General features: G+C 42.6%; 1 protein-coding gene across 2 annotated transcripts in view; it reads right to left on the reverse strand.

The window, feature by feature from the left end:
- Positions 1-3,342: 3,342 nt before the first annotated feature.
- LOC138165270 (EF-hand calcium-binding domain-containing protein 7-like) overlaps positions 3,343-16,306 on the reverse strand; it is a 56,334-nt gene continuing 43,370 nt past the window's right edge. For both annotated transcript variants that reach the window (XM_069093414.1, XM_069093415.1), the window contains exons 10-14: positions 14,885-15,018; positions 12,547-12,695; positions 7,434-7,643; positions 5,946-6,053; positions 3,343-5,021 (exon numbers count right to left, since the gene is read on the reverse strand). In XM_069093414.1, the coding sequence (XP_068949515.1) occupies positions 4,947-5,021; positions 5,946-6,053; positions 7,434-7,643; positions 12,547-12,695; positions 14,885-15,018 (676 nt within the window). In that variant the 3' untranslated portion in view covers positions 3,343-4,946. The remainder of the gene's footprint in view (positions 5,022-5,945; positions 6,054-7,433; positions 7,644-12,546; positions 12,696-14,884; positions 15,019-16,306) is intronic.

Below are 16,306 nucleotides of genomic sequence, written 5' to 3' on the forward strand. Positions count from 1 at the left end.
AAGTCTTGGGTGGTGGTCCTGGGGTGAGTAATGGTAATCTGCTAGAGCTTGTGGTGGCTGTAGAGAGAGCGCCCTCCTTATAGCTCTGACAACAATTGCAAAAACCCCAGCAATTTGGGACACAGCTCTCTCCACTCTGGAAGCAAAGCTCTACCATGGCAAAGAATTCAAAAGTCAAGTAATTGGCTGGCAAGATGAACAAACAGAGGAAGTGCAATCAGACCACAGAATCTTTTTTTAGGGACAAAAAGGATCAAAACATGAAACCAGAAGAAGACAACAAAGTCAAAACTGCATCAAAAGCTTCCAAGAAAAATACGAATCCATCACAGGCCATGGAGGAGTTTAAGGATTTTAAAAATCAAGTAAGAGAAGTGGAAGAAAAATTGGGAAGAGAAATGAGAGTGATGCAAGAAAATCATGAAAAGTGAGTCAACAGCCTGACTGAAGAAAATAACAGAAGAAAATAAAATAGACTAACTCAAATTGCAAAAGAGGTCCAAAAAGCCAATGAGAAAAAGAATGCCTTAATAAGTTGAATTGACCAGATGGAAGAGGAATTTCAAAAACTTACCGAAGATAATAATTCCTTCAAAATTAGATTGGAGCAAATGGAAGCTAATGATTTTATGAGAAATCAAGATACTATAAAACAGATCTAAACAAATGAAAAAAAAATAGAAGGCAATGTGAAATATTTCATTGGAAAAACCACTGACCTGAAAAATAGATCCAGGAGAGAGAATTTTAAAATTATTGAACTACCTGAAAGCCATGATCAAAAAGAAGAGCCTAGAAATCATCCTTCAAGAATCCTCAAGGAAATTGCTCTGATGTTTTAGAACTGGAGGGCAAAATAGAAATTGAAAGAATTCACTGATTGCCTCTTGAAAAAGATCCCCAAAAGAAAACTCCTAGGAATATTATAGCCAAATTACAGAGTTCCCAGGTCAAGGAGAAAATGTTACAAGCAGTCAGGAAGAAACAATTTGAGTATTGTGGAAACCCAATCAGGATAACACAAGAATCTAGCAGCTTCTACATTAAGGGATCAAAGGGCTTGGAATATGATATTCTGGAGGTCAAAGGAGCTAGGATTAAAACCAGGAATCACCTGCCCAGCAAAACTGAATAGAATGCTTCAGGGGAAAATATGGTCATTCAATGAAATGGAGGACTTTCAAGCATTCTTGATGGAAAAACCAGAGCTGAACAGAAAATCTGACTTTCAAATACAAGAATAGAAGCATGAGAAGGTAAACAGGGAAAAGAAATCCTAAGGAACTGATTAAAGTTGAACTATTTACATTCCTACATGAAAAACAATAATTGTAACTCATAAGACTTTTCTCAGTATGAGGATAGTTGAAGGGAATATATATGTGTATATATATGTATACATATGTATATATGCATGTATAAGAGGGCATGTGTATATAACTATGTATGTGAGTGTGTGTATATGTGTGTACATATATAGACAGAGAGCACAGGATCAGTTGAATAGGAAGGGATGATATCTAAAAAATAAATTAAGAGGTGAGAGAGGAATATATTGGGAGGAGAAAGGAAGAGATAGAATAGGGTAAATTATCTCATATAAAAGAGGCAAGAGAAAACTGTTACAATGGAAGGGAAGAGCAGGAAGGTGAAAGGGAATCTCACTGAATTTGGCTTAAGGAGGGAATAACACACACACACTCAATTGGGTATCTTACCCTATAGGAAAGTATGGGGAAAGGGGATAAGATGGGGGATGACAGAAGGGAGGGAAGACTGGGGGGGAGGGTAGTTAGAAGCAAACATTTTTGAAAAGGGACAGGGTCAAAGTAGAAAATAGATTAAATGGGAGGCAGGCTGGGATGGAGAGAAATATAGTTAGTCTTTCACAATATAACTACTATGGAGACATTTTGCATAACTACACATGTACAACCTATATTGAATTGCATGTCCTCCCAGTGGGGGTGGGTGAGGAGGGAAGAAGGCAAAGAATGTGGAAATCAAAGTTTTAAAAACAAATGTTAAATAAAAATTGTTCTTTACATGCAACTGGGAAATATATAGGCACTGGAGTATAAAAATCCATCTTGCCCTACTAGAAAGTTGGGGGGGGATGGGGGAGGATATAAGAGAGAACAGAATGGGGGAAGGCGTATTTAGTAGACTTGCTATCTTGGGTTGGGGGTAGGGAAGAGATGTGTAACTCAAAAACTTGTGGAAATGAATGTTGAAAACTAAAAATAAATAACTAAATAATTGAAGAAAAATCCCTGTCTTGTGATTAAATTCCTTATTCTGGTTCAATTAAGAGGTTAGTAGCTGCCTGCTCCCTAAAAAATCTTCCTCCATGTTTGCATGCTCTTTTTGTCATGTATCTCATTTATATACCTTATTTTTTTTTCCAAATCTTTGATCTAATATTTCTTGTTCTGTCATGGGCCCCTGAATTCTGCTTGCCCCATTATATTTTTCAGAGTCCACTACCAGGTGTACTCCTTCCGGTCAACTGCAGTATTTTTCCTTCGAGAAAGCTTGCATCCTGGTTGTTTTCAGGTTTCTTATAGGAGGTTATCAGTGGTTTCATTTTCTCTTTGTCCTCTGGTTCTAGTGGATTTGGATAGTTTTCTTTTGTGATTGCTTGAAATATGGTGTTCAACTCTTTTCACTGATTATGGTTTTCAGGGAATCTACTAATTCTTAAATTCTCTCTCCTTTACATCTTTTTTGGATCAGTTGTTTTTGATAGTTGATACCTCATGTTTTCTTTCTTTCTAATCAATCTTTTTTGTCTTTGTTCTAATATTTCTTGTTGTATCATGAGTCCCTGACTTCTGCTTGCTCTATTATATTTTCGGGGAGTTCACTAGCTGGGTAAGTTTTCTATCTTCTTTTCTAAGCCATTTATTCTCCTTTAAATTTTTTCCTCCCAAACTCTCATTTCATTTTTTATCTCTTGCTTCATTTCTTCCAAACACTTTTGTAGTCCTTGTAGTTAATCCATCTTTTTAATCTGATAGCACATTAGTTGGAAATGAAATAAAAATTTGGATGATTAGAACTCCCTCCAACTTGGTCTTGGGACTTTTCATTTATTTAGTTAGCTGTGTGAAGTGTAGTCTGCATAAACTTTGCCTCAGAACAATTATGCCTACACCTCAGACCTATGATTCTGTTGAGGTAGGGAGCACCCTCTACTGATGTTGGTTGTAAATCTTCTATAATTCGTACTTTTAGAAGGCTGCCTATGAATTAGAACGGATAAAGGACTTGCGATGGTCCATAGATTGTGTCAGAGGCCATATTTGAAGGTACGAAGTCATCCATAAATCAAGTCGCATACTCTATCCATTACAATGGATCTCACATTGCAGAAATTTTTTTTAATTAATGATAAGTTGTTGGACATTGATATATATATATATATATACATATATATATAAAGTATATTTTAAATTCTCCAATTGCATTCTTTATGCAGGTTACAAATATTAAGTAAATGAAAGATGAAACTATGGGAACAGGTGTTTTTAATGAGCTTTTATATTGTTCCTTTTATGAGATGAATTTATTAATTTTACTGTTTTTTAAAAATTCACAAACCACAATAATTTTATTTTTATTTTGACAATTTTCCTCAGTTTTGGATGGTGTTACTTTCTGGTTGATGGTATAGCTTAAGACTGGAACAGTATCCTAAAACACCAAAACCCAAAGTCATATCTTCTTGTCAATTAAAAAAGCCTTTCTTTATGCAACAGCTGCATCTTTTATTTTACAGATGTAGAAATCTAAGTCAAAAGAAGCTAACTGATTTGTCTGGGGCCACCCAAAGAGTTAGTTATAGAGCTAGAACTAGGACCCAAGTCTCCTGATCCCCAGCTCAGGATTAAGAATTTATTTAAACAGGGTGGCTAGGTGGTGCAGTGAATAGAGCACCAGCCCTGGAGTCAGGAGGACCTGAGTTCAAGTCCGGCCTCCGACACTTGACACACTTACTAGCCGTGTGACTTTGGGCAAGTCACTCAACCTCAATTGCCCTCCAAAAAGCAAAAAATAAAAATAAAAAAATTTATTTAACCCATTTTGCAGATATCTAAACTGTGTAACAAAAATTTAATAAATGACCTTTCAAGAACTAAGCACCAGCAACATACTGTATGTAAAACTAATTGGAGTTCTATAATGGTATTCTTATTTCATGGCTGACATTTACTGGCCTCAGATTCTATTACGAAAGATTGTGGAATACAGTTCTGCTGTGCTAGTTGAGAAATACAGCTTTTCAAGGACTGGCACTGCCCTATTAAACTAGGTTGAATATGTTCAACACCTATTTTGAATAGAAGTACATTTTAAGTGTCTGCATATTTATAAATTTTAAACAAATCTATAGATAAGTTAGCAATAATTACAGTTGGTAAACCTATTGAATATTTCAAAAATTCCCTGTTTTACAGTCTCGTTTTTTTCTCTCTGGTTATTGTAATATAAAAATAAATTATCAACTTTTGATTTAAATGTCTTTTTTCTAATTAGAAAATAATGTAAGTGGCTAGTCTAATGATATTTTTATATTTTAAGGATACAACTTTATATCTTTTAATCGAGCAGGACACACTAAATAGCTGTGATATTTTATATAAATCATTTAGTGTTGCTATGACACAGGCTTATTACAAATTAGGAAGGCAGTATTAAGCAAATTATGCCCTGGATTTACTCCCCAAATAAGGAGAATGCAACAGTTTTAAATGTAACACACACACACAACACACACATTTTAATCAATAATATACAACAGTTAAAGGGAGATGTAGCCAGAGAAGTGTTTGTACCACTGTCTACATTCATCCTGACTTGACTGGTCAACAGAGAAGAGAAGTCACCTGGAGCTGCCCTTCGTGGTCGGGCAGTCTCAGAGGAGACACTGTCCAAGCTGGCCCTCATGACACGAGGGAATATACACAATTATAGACCCATTCTTGTCGCTCGTTCACAGGCATCACGTGCTGACAAACCTGCAGCAAAAGAACAGCCAGAACCTTATTTTTGGGTTGTTTTCAGTGAGCTGACATTACTAAGTCCTCTGTAACAAGTAAAGATGAGATCTCCCTGCCGTGGAACATAGTAATCTATGATAATGACCAATCCAAAACAGATCAGGCTGTGCCCTCAGCTCTGGGGGAAAGGAAGAGAAAGGGAGAGAGGACACAGAGGCTTGTCTCTCCTTCGCCCCAAGCACTTAGCACAATGTTTACATGGCTGACTGCAGAAGCACTGGGAGACATGGTGGGCTGGGCCAGGGAAGCGAGAACAGTGAGCACTGTTCTCATCTCTCTCTCTCCCCCTACAGTGGGGGGGCTCAATCTGGTGCTGGGCCTCCACTCCTGGCTACTATGAATCCAGGGTGCTACTCATGGAACCTGGAAATCACAAGCTTCAAAGCTGAAAGAGACGGAGCAGACTATCCAGCGCAGGGGAAGGAGGGGGCGGATTTTGGGTCAGAGGAGGTGATTTCAGCTCTCTGCTCTGTCACCTCCTGCTTCCATGACCCTCCGGGCCTCAGTTTTCCCATCTGTAAAAGGGACATAACAAAACCTGTAGTATTTACTTCATAGGGTTGTTGTGAGGGGAATGTTTCGTAAATAAAAGTTCTACGAAGATGAGGGATGACTACTTAATCTATTTCAAGCTTTCTGACCAGCCTATGTGGTAGCTGGCTGAGGTTTCAGCTCCATTTTACAAATAAATGAACACAGAGAAGGAGAGTGCCTGGCCTTGCCTGTCACACGTTTCCTCCCTGTAGCGCAGCCTGCTGTGACTATCCATAGGAATGCAGCATTCATTATTATAATTTCCTATTCGCACATTCACTGCGACCACAACAAGACTAAGGCCCAACACAGAGCTGAGGGTGTCCCTTAGAAAGGAGCATCAATTACCATTGTAGCCTTTGGTGCCACCTCCACAGCAAACATGTTGAGGCTTCTGTTATTGACACAGTTTTTACTTAGCTCATTGTTGACATGAATAATCGCTTTATTTTCTGACTACAAAAAAAAAAAAAGTTAATATTTTTTAGTCCACACTTCAGTAAATCATAAACTTGGAAATGCCCACGAGAACCTGAGGCTTCCCCATCCCCCGGCCTAGCTCCTCTTTCCCAGCACCCTCAGTGACATTCCGGTTCCTTCCCTGTCTCCTGCGCTCTGTTCGCCCTCTATCCAGATCCTGCCCATCCCTCCTTCCATGAGCACTTCCCTGCCTCTTTCAGTCCACAAAGTCTTCTGTTTCTGGCATCTGAATGCACTTTAACATTACAGTATGTAACTGCTAACCATCCAATGAGACTGTTGGATTTCTGAAAGTAGGAGCCAGGCCTCACTCTTCTCTTGGACACCCCATGGCATCTAGTTTAGAGACCTTAATAAATAGGTGACTGGTTACTCTTGCAGATAGTTTACGAATTGAAGACAAAAAGATACTATATGATAAGACCTCTCCCTATCTGTGTCCCGAGTCACCCAAGCAGTGACAGAAACAATGCAGAAGAATGATCAGTGGAGAGGGACCAGCGGCTCTCAGGAGACAGTGTCCCAGGAGAGGGGCAACAGCACACATATCTGGGATGTGGTGAATAAACGGGGTCAGGAGCGATCATGGTGCAGGGGGTGGCTCCAGCCTCATCCAGGCCATAGCCTTGGCATCCCTCAGGGTCCCTCTCTGTGCTCTATACTGAATAATTACAAATGTACCCTTCTCCAGGGTTGGAGGCTCCCTGAGAGCAGGGGCCAAACTTTTTGTAGTCTTAGCCTCAGGGCTGAACATAGACCTGGGCTGCTCAGTGATTGACCAAATGAGGCAATGTTAGTCAAGGGCTTATTTAGCACAGGGCCTGGCACATAGTAGGCACCTACCTAACCACTAACTCCCTTCCCTTCTGGGACCAAGTCTAAACCAGCCGTGGCTCTAGGAGCGGGGAGCTGGCAGCTGAAAAAGCTAAGCACTCTCCTGGGAACATGGTAACCTTAAGGTCACCTTTTACCTTTATGGTGACTTGAGTAACTTCTAGAAACCTGTCTCTCAATCTATCTGAATGATTCTGTTGTTTGTGCCAAACTGAAATTTATATTAATTTAACTATCAAGGAAAGTTGCAAATCCACACTTTTCTTCCTCTCTTCAATTTCATAAGGTTTTTTGAATAAAAAATTTAAATAACAAGGACTTCAGAGCTCCTCTAGAATAACTGTGCTCTAAATTATGAATCCCATAGAACTAGAAAAGGGAAAATCAGCTTTCCTGAATATTTTTTAGAAATACTGATATAACAGAAAAGTTTCTTTTGCCAATCACAGAAAGAAAACAAGACAGCATTAATACATACGGAATAGGGTTTACAGACAGAGCTAGCCAAGTCCTAATCAATACCTTATTTTCAAGAACTGATGTTATCCGGAAGTCACTTTTATAGGTGTGTAAAAAGACACTCTCATGGCTGTCCAGGGTTTTGGCATCGCCTTTGTTAATGACAGACTTGCAAATGGCTTTTTCAAAGGGCCGGCCTCCGGATCCCAAGCAAACAGCTTTGATTCTGGGCCGGCATTTCTCAGCATATATGTCAATGATGAATGGGCATGCCTGCAGAGGAGAAAAACTCACTATTATGGGACATTCCTGCCTTCTGTGTTCTGGGACAGAACACATCACTGCACTTGCTTCACTTTATCCATGAAAATTATTTTGCTTTTTCTTCTCATGCTGGTTTTTAGGGTGTGTTCCTGTCTTTCTCTCTCTGAAAACAAACTCCTTAAAGAGAAGGACCGTGTCCTTTTCCATCCCCAGGGCACAGCAGGGGCTTCGTTAAGGCTGGTTTGAATTGGGCTAGTTCAGCTTTCCAAGGAAACATGAATGAGCTGGAGCACTACGAGCCTCGGATCTCTGACTTTTTTAAAGGGTCCATGTGGTTAATTTGAGAATTACAGAGACAAGAGAAGAGCAGAAGCTAAAGGATGCTGACATTGGACAGCTTCTCTTCCCCACCATCCTTGCTCCCTTAAGGTCCTATGACATTGTCTTTTACAATCTTAAATCAGCTACAAGGATGCCAGTCGAGGAGGCTGTGAGAGGCTGGCCTTCCGGGAAACAAACCCTCGCTGATCTTGGCCAAGAGTCCAGAACATCGAGTTCTCGGCTGTTGCTAACAGCTCTCTCCAGAGTCCTGCTCTGGCTGTATAAAGGAAAGCAAGGGGAAGCCCAAATGGACCAGCAGGGCGTGAGCAGCTGTAGTCTCTGATAAAACTGGGGGGGGGAGTGAACAATCCCTACCTATGGGAACAACTTAAGGTACCTTTTCAACAATGATTTCAGATACTTTAAAAAGATGGTTTTATTCACACAGAGCTTAAATACAAATTCCTGTTAAATTTTCTATTTTAAAATTTGTGGTCTGACTAAAGTGGAAATCTGTTTAATGTGAATGTATATGTAGAGCCTATATCAGATTACATGCCATCTTGGGGAGGGGGGAAAGGACAGGCTTTGAGGGGCTGGGAAGTGCATTTTGCATTTGATCCTGGGGGCAAGAGGGAGCCAGTGGAGTTTGTGAGGCGGGGGTGACATGGTCAGACCTAGGCTCTAGGAAAACCCCTTTTGCAGCTGATGGAAGAGGGACCAGAGTGGGGAAAGACTGGAGGCAGCAGGCCTCCAGCAACAGCAGTCCAGGTACAGGGTGACGAGGACCTGTCCCAGGGTGGGGGCCATGTCAGGGCAGAGACGTGACAAAGGGGAAGTCGGCAGGCCTCGGCACCAGCTTATATACGGGTAAGGAGTGAGGCACCCAGCATGACTCCTAGGTTGAGAGCCTGAGGACTGGGAGGATGGTGATGCCCTCCACAGTCACAGGGAAGGCAGGAGACAAGGTCAAGGGAAGGGGCTAAGCTTCGTTTCTCTAATTTACAGATAGGGAAACAGATGCAGAGATGTGGTCACCTGGCTCAGTGAGGGAGAGAGGGGAGAGAGGCAGGATCTGAATCCAGGACTCTTCAACCTCCAAATTGAGAACTGTTAATCCAACACATTTCGTATCATTGCTGAGGCGGCCACAACCAAGGTCGGCAGCACATGGACTATGAAACTCCCGAATTATTATTAAAAGGATAACTAATGAAAAGCTAGAGGGGGAGGTTGTTATCACTATCAGGACAGCTTCATAAAAAACAGAAATGAGAAACTATGTTAACAAATAGCAAGCATCTATGAAGCACTTGTGTGCCAGGCGCTGCCCGCTGGGCATACAGAGAGAGGCAGAAAACCAGGCCCCGTCTAGTGGAGATAACATGGAAACATGGCCTGGGGGGAGGCAGCCTGAGAGGGAGGGCGCAGGCAGCATCTCAGCTAACTCTATAAGGAAGCCGAGGACACAGGGAGATGGAGGTGGGCAGGCCCAGAAGGAGAGTGTGCCCCTGAAGCCTAGAGCGTGGGCCAGGAAGCTGGACCATTCAGTGTGTGCATCGATTAGGAGTGAAATATATGGGAATCAGACTGGCAAGAAAGGGCCAAGTTGTGAAAGGCTCTAAATGCCAAGCAGAGGGCTTTATACAAAGGCAAGTGGGGGGCACTACGGCAGAGTCTGGAAGCCCTCAGTTCAAAACCAGCCTCAGCCATTGCTAGCTGTGTGACCCTGGACAAGTCACTTCATCTGTTTGCCTCAGTTCAAATGTGCACAGAGATCATTACAGCACCTGCTCCACAGCCTTATGGGGAGGATCCTAGGAGATGATATTTATACAGTGTGGAGTGTGGTAGGTACTTAATGAACTCTAGCTACTGTCACCATTTCCATTTGCTCCTGGAGGTAATGGGGAGCACTGGAGTTCACTGACATGGTCGGTCTCATGTTTCAGAAAAGTCCTCTGAGCAGCCATGAGACCAGGGGTGCAGGAAGGATGCCCATTCTCACTGACACCTTTAATACTGTGCTAGAAACGCTACAGCTACAGCAACAAGACAAGGAAAAGAATGGGATAAGAACAGGCAATAAGGAAGCAAGACTCTGCAGGTGAAGGCTGGGACACCTGGGGAGCCCTAGAGAACCGGCTGAAAACCAGCTGAAACCATCTACAGTTTTAGAAAGTGCAGGATATGGAAATAACCTACATAAACCATCAGCCTTTCTACACATTCCCAACAAAGCCCAGCGGGAAGAGAGATTTCTTCTAAAATAGCTGCAGACAATGTAAAACACTCGGATGTCTACCTGCCAGACAAACCCACACAAATGAAGACAGATCTAAACAATGGGAGAAATACTCATTGCTCCAGGGTAGGCTGAGCCAATACAATAAAAATGACAATTCTATTTGAATTACTTTATAGAGCTAGGAAAAAAAAAACAAAATTCATCTGGAAGAACAAAAGGTTGAGAATTTTAAAAGAATCAAGGAAGGTGGTCTAGCAGTATTACAAAACAGTAATCATCAAAACAAAACACAAATATGAACAAACAGTTCTCAAAAGAATAATTACAGATAATTTAAAAAAATAAAAAGATGCACCAAATCACAAATAATGAGGAAAATGCAAATCAATAAGGCTGACATCCAGCACACAGGCACAGATGAGAAGATATGAAAGTAGTGAAGGCTTGGGGTGCAGGCCCCCTCACTGGTCGAGCCCTGCTCTTGTGGAGGGCAGTCAGGACCTAGGACTAAAGCCAAGTGACTCCAGTGTTCTCTTCTTGGACCCACCCTGGCTCTCCATTCTACGGACTGCAAGGCGCCGCATCAAACCAGACACTCAGAGTGGCAGCACTCAGAGTGCACAAGCAGGGCTGAAGAATTCAGAGACGCCAAAGATGGGACCTGGGGCAGAGCAAGGCCCACAGAACCATGAAGAGCCGGCCAAAACACCAACACAGAACCTCTGAAGAAGGACTGTCAGTCTGGGGGCATGGACAGTGGTCTACTGAGCTGCCTCTTCCCCTTTCTCTTTAATTCTTTGTTGAAAGGGATGAGAGGGGAGGAAGGTGGGGCATGTTTGTAGGGGAAGGCCATGTAAACTCAAGAGAAATAACATGAAAAAGAAATAGGAAGTGTTACTTCATACACTGAGCAAATATGAAGTCTAACCTGCAGGTTAAAAATTGACTTCCTCAGTTTGAGATGGGTGAGGCCTGTCCAAAGAGCACTCTGTCTGAAGAAGCTCTGGGGGCTTGGGGGGACCACACACTCAACAGGAGCCGAGTCAGCAGTGAGACGGAGTAGCCAAGGAAGCATGAGGAGGGTCCAGCTGCTGGTACAGGGAGGGGATGGTCCCACTGGCCATCCCACAACTACGGACAGCAGCACATTTTAGGAAGGACCTAGATAAGCAGTGTCATCCGGAGGAGGTGGAAGGCCTGGACTGTATGTCACAGAGGATCAGCTGAAGGAATTGGAGATACTGATCATGGAAAATAAAAGTCGTGTGTGTGTGTAATGGGGGGGGGTGGGGAGGGGAGAATGGGGAGCATGGTAGCTTCCTCCAAGAATTTGAAGGGCTATCAATTTTTTTGCTTGTCATTAAAGGTCAGAACCAGGAGAAATGGGCAGATATTCACTAAATCTGTATATTTGCTTTACGTAAGGAAAAACTTCCTAAGAATTGGAGCTATCTGAAAGTGGAATGGGTTGCCTCGAGAGTGAATGGCTTCCCCACAATCCGAGATCTTTAAGCAAAAACCAGTGGCCACCCGTCAGATGTTTCTGGTTGGAGTTGGACTAAATGGTTATTCAGTCCCCATTTGACTTTGAATTCTGTATGTCAACAGTCATTGCCACTTTGGTGAAAAATGTCTGGACTGACTTTCCTGTTTTAAGTGGCTTCCAAATAGGACTGTAACCAAGGGCTAATATGATTCAAGCCCCAAATGAGTTAAGATCAGTGCTAATCCTACAAATTCACGTTCCCAGCTCAAGAAGGCACACACACTTGCTCTGATCTAGGTCCTGGCCAGAGTGGGCCAACTTGGCATTGAAACAGAAAGCCCTCATTAATAGCTTACCCTTTTTGATTTGCTATGAATCACTGTGTGCATCAGGTTATGAAATACCAGCATTCTCATCTTTTTAAAGGGATCATTCTTCCTTCCTGTACTAGAGTCACAGATCACATTCTGGGGGGATAAGAAGAGACTACACACAGTGTCTTTACAGAAATGTGTTAGCAACTTAAATAACTATTTCTGCCTAGACCTTCTAAACACACTACGAAGTCATGGAGCTGTCCGCTTTTCATGTCCAGCTCTGAGGTGGCTTCTAGTCTTCTGTGCTCTTAAAATATTGGCAACAACCAAATTTTGTGTAAGACTAATTAAAGGCAGGAGAAACAAGAATGCAAATTTAGTCAAGATTCATGAGGACAGGGATTGGATGAAAGAGTCTGGGAACTTGGTCTGAAATTCATGCCCTACATGAAAAATTCATCTAGCAGGTTACTGGCTTTGCAGGTGAAAAGAACAAAGGCTGTGAATTAAAAACCCAGGCAATATGCAAATGCTTTTTACCTCTACCATTTCCAGGGCTTTGTTGTACCCCATAGAGCGCAGAGTCACCCAGAGGTCACTCGGATCTCCTTCTCCATCATTGGCTTCCATTAGATTGAGATCCAGAAATCCCTGCCTTGTTAGTTCATTCTTCTTTGTATCAAAATTATCTGGTTTAGGGAAAAAGAAGCGCTGTATGATTTAACTATTTTTTCAAATATTTATATAAACCTTTAGGATATAAATGTTTGTTTCTGAACAGTATAATTGGCATTTATAAATTTACAAAGAAGACACCGAAAAGCAAGGCCAACAGATGTATGGGGAACATAGCAGCTTCCCCACAAACTCTGCATGGAATACTGTCCTTCCTCAGAGGCAGCTCCTGGGCCCCTCCCCCTTTCAGTATTTTTAGTCTCCTTGATAAACACCTTTTACTCTTTTAACCAATCTAGCATGACATGAGCTCTTTTCACTAGGGGTTCTTAACCTGAGGTCCGTGAATTTGTTTTAAAGAACATTCTGATAACTGCATTTTTAGATAATTGGTTTCTGCTGTAATCCTCTGTATTTTTACTTTATGCATTTAAGAAATGGAGGTGGCCAAAGCTTCAGGAGACTGCCAGGAGTCCATGACACAGGCCACGCTACACTTCCCCACTGGCTGGTCTCATTAGCACCTATGGATTTAGCGATCAGCTCTAAGCAGCGACACAGCCCAATCATCTCTTCTGAGCACCAGGTCTGACATCACCAACTACCTGGTGAGTCCTTTAAAATAGATTTTCTAGACACATTTGAAACTCACCAGGTCTAAAGCAGAGCTCATCATCCCTGCCAGCCCAAAGCTTCCACTGTGCCAAGCCCCCTCCTTTCTGCTGAGGAGATTGCCAGCCTTCCAGCTGGCTGGTCCATAATCATAGCCTTTTCCTGTAGTCCTCCTTCTCACTCACCACATATATTCAATTTTTTACTAAATCTGACCTTTTCTACCTTCACAGTTTCTTTGTATATGATTCCCCTCTCTCCACTCACACAGCCATAACACTCAGCTCAGACCCTTCTCTTCTTGCCCAGACTATTTAAATGGGCTTCTAACTGGTTGCCCCCAAGCCTCTCCCAATTCCAATTCATCCTTTATTCAGTTGCCAAAGTGATTTTCCTCAAGCACAGGTTCATTACCACCAAGATCAAACATTGACATTTCTGTTTGGCAATGCATTCTTCATAGCCAGTCCCATCTCCCCTTCCCACGGCTCCTTCATTTCTCCAGGATTCTGTTGCACTGGCTCATCCACAGTCCCTCAGACCACTCCTCCTCTGTCTCTGGGTCTCAGATAGGCCCACTCGCCTGCCTGGAAGCTTTGCCTCAATTTGGCTCCCTTCAAACCTCAGCTCACCTTTCCCTTGTGCAGGGCCCCTCCAGGGCCCCTCCAGCTGCCAGGGCCTTCTCCTCTCATACTGCCTCCCATTTGCTCTGCCAAGATCTCCAGGAACCTGGTAATGTACAAGCTGTCTCTCCCACAGAGGGTGAGCTCCTAGAGGACAGGAGCTGCTTCTGCCTTCCTTTCATCCCCAGGACCTGGTACTTTGGAGGTGCTTACTACACGTCTTGTGACTGACTGACTTATTAACTACTCTAGGGAACTATCATGTCCTCATGCTGGTTGTTAAAATGTTTCATAAGCTGGTCCAGCCTATCTTTCCAGGCTCCCCTTCCCCCGTTCCGGTGTCCAGTCAAATTGGTTTTCTCTCATTTCTTTACACCTGGCTGGCACTCTACCTCCTTCCATCACCTGTCTGGGAGCCTGGGCCTAGGACACATTCCCTCCTCACCATTACCTGGAGTATTCGTAACTTCTAACAAGATTCAGCTCTGGCCCTACCAGCCACAGGATGCCTTTTCTGAGCCTCTGAAGCACACTATCAAACTCTTACATTTAGTTTGTGTTTGTTCTTCACACAGCTACTCCCCATCCACGTATTCTCCTCTGATGGAATGTAAACCACAAGAAGGCAGGATCTGTTTCCCTTCTGCTTTGTATCTTCAAACCCAACACACTTGGGTAGAAATAGTAAAATAAATGCTTACTGGTTAGTTTATACATTAAAACAGAGGCCTAAATACTGGGCCTGCCAAAAGCAGCTCTTTAACCTCTTCCAGTCTACACCACAAGACTAAGAAAAATAATAAACCAAAACTTTTTAAGACATTCCTAGCCCATGACTGGATAAAGAACAAAAATGATCTTTTGACCAATTTTAGACTTGTCATGTCACTTTGGAACAATGAGGGAAAATGACTTGCTGGTTTTATTTATATTGACATCCTATTTTAAGAAGGAAAAAGTGTATTTACCTTTGCAGATAGCCCAGGCATCTTCATCACATTTCTCGCCACTTGTCCTCAGTTCAAAAAAGTTATATTCATCAAGGCTAATAAGCCCATTTCCATCTAAATCAATTATATCAAATATGTCTGATAAAGCTGATCTAAAGCAAATAGACAAAAAGAAAAAAAAAGGGCGGCATAATTTCTTATCTCTACGAAACAAACTGAAAAGTGCATTGGTAAAAGGAAAACTCACAGCAGGACACCTTACGGTTTACAGCCAGTTTCCAAGCTGTTTGCATCAGCTACACATTTTGTCCATTCACACAAACCGAGACTCAGAAGCCCCAGAACTAGAAGGAGGCACCTAGGAGAGCAGACGCATCTCGGCTACCCAGACATTTACCAGCTGAGGAGTGTTAAGGTCAGCTTGGTTAAAACTACAGCTAACACATTTATCAGTGCTACAGGAAAGGAGAATTTTAAAAAAGAAAAGAAAAGAAGACAACATTTTTTTAAATGGCTTTGGAATGTTGTTAGAGATCCATCTGTTGAATCAGACACCCATCCCAGTGCCCAGAGCCTCTCTGTTCAGCGGCTGGGCTAACCTGGAGAGGAATGGCATCTCCAGCTGGCTTCGGTCACTGGCTACTACAGAGACAGTTAAACCTATCTCGCACTCTGTGTCTGGGGCAGTGATGGTCTTGGGCAGAAAGGGTGCTGGCCAGTCTATGGCTAGAAGTGCTTTGCTGGAGGTTACTAGAGAAGCCAGAAATAGGTGAAGTAGCAGGATATTGCTGCACCCAAAGAAATGAGGAACACTGGAGTTCCTAGCATCTGGGGAGGCTCAGATGGACATCTGTGGAGTGAGGTGAGTGATGATACTGATGACAGAAAGGCAACAAGGACAAGAGGCCTCCAAGCTCCACTCCAGCTAGAGAGGAAGGACTTGTGAAGACTGAGTGGGGAAGCATGGTCCCTCTCATGACAGACAGGCAGGAACACGGTGGCTGGGGAAGGGGGGGAGGTGGAGAATAAGGCAAGCATTCCCAGATGTGGTCAATGAGCTGGTGTGTCTGCCTATTTCTGCTTATTTGTTACAAGGGAAGAGTGTGGGTAGGATCGTTGGGAAGGGATAGTTATGGGCAAAAAAAAGAGCATTAATATAGCATTTAATATTTAAAAATGGGTCTATTACCTAGCAATGCTTAAAGGTACAAAAACAGGAGGGAGAGAGGCCTCGGTTGCCTTTGGAAAAAAACTGCCTGATTCTTTTAATGACCCCGAGCTTCTCCTTGAAACACAGGCCCAGCTATTTAACACCATTATCTTCCAGGGATGGTTGGGGCTCCAAGTCCTGGAATCTTCCAGTGTCTTAAGAATGGGAATTGAAAATTGCCCAAAGGGAAATGGAGAGATGCATAGTAGCTCTGACCAGGCCAAACCACA

The sequence above is a fragment of the Petaurus breviceps genome, unplaced genomic scaffold (assembly GCF_028583685.1).
Source record: "Petaurus breviceps papuanus isolate PSGF00001 unplaced genomic scaffold, PetGlider_PUasm1.0 208, whole genome shotgun sequence".
NCBI classification, from domain to species: Eukaryota; Metazoa; Chordata; class Mammalia; order Diprotodontia; family Petauridae; genus Petaurus; species Petaurus breviceps.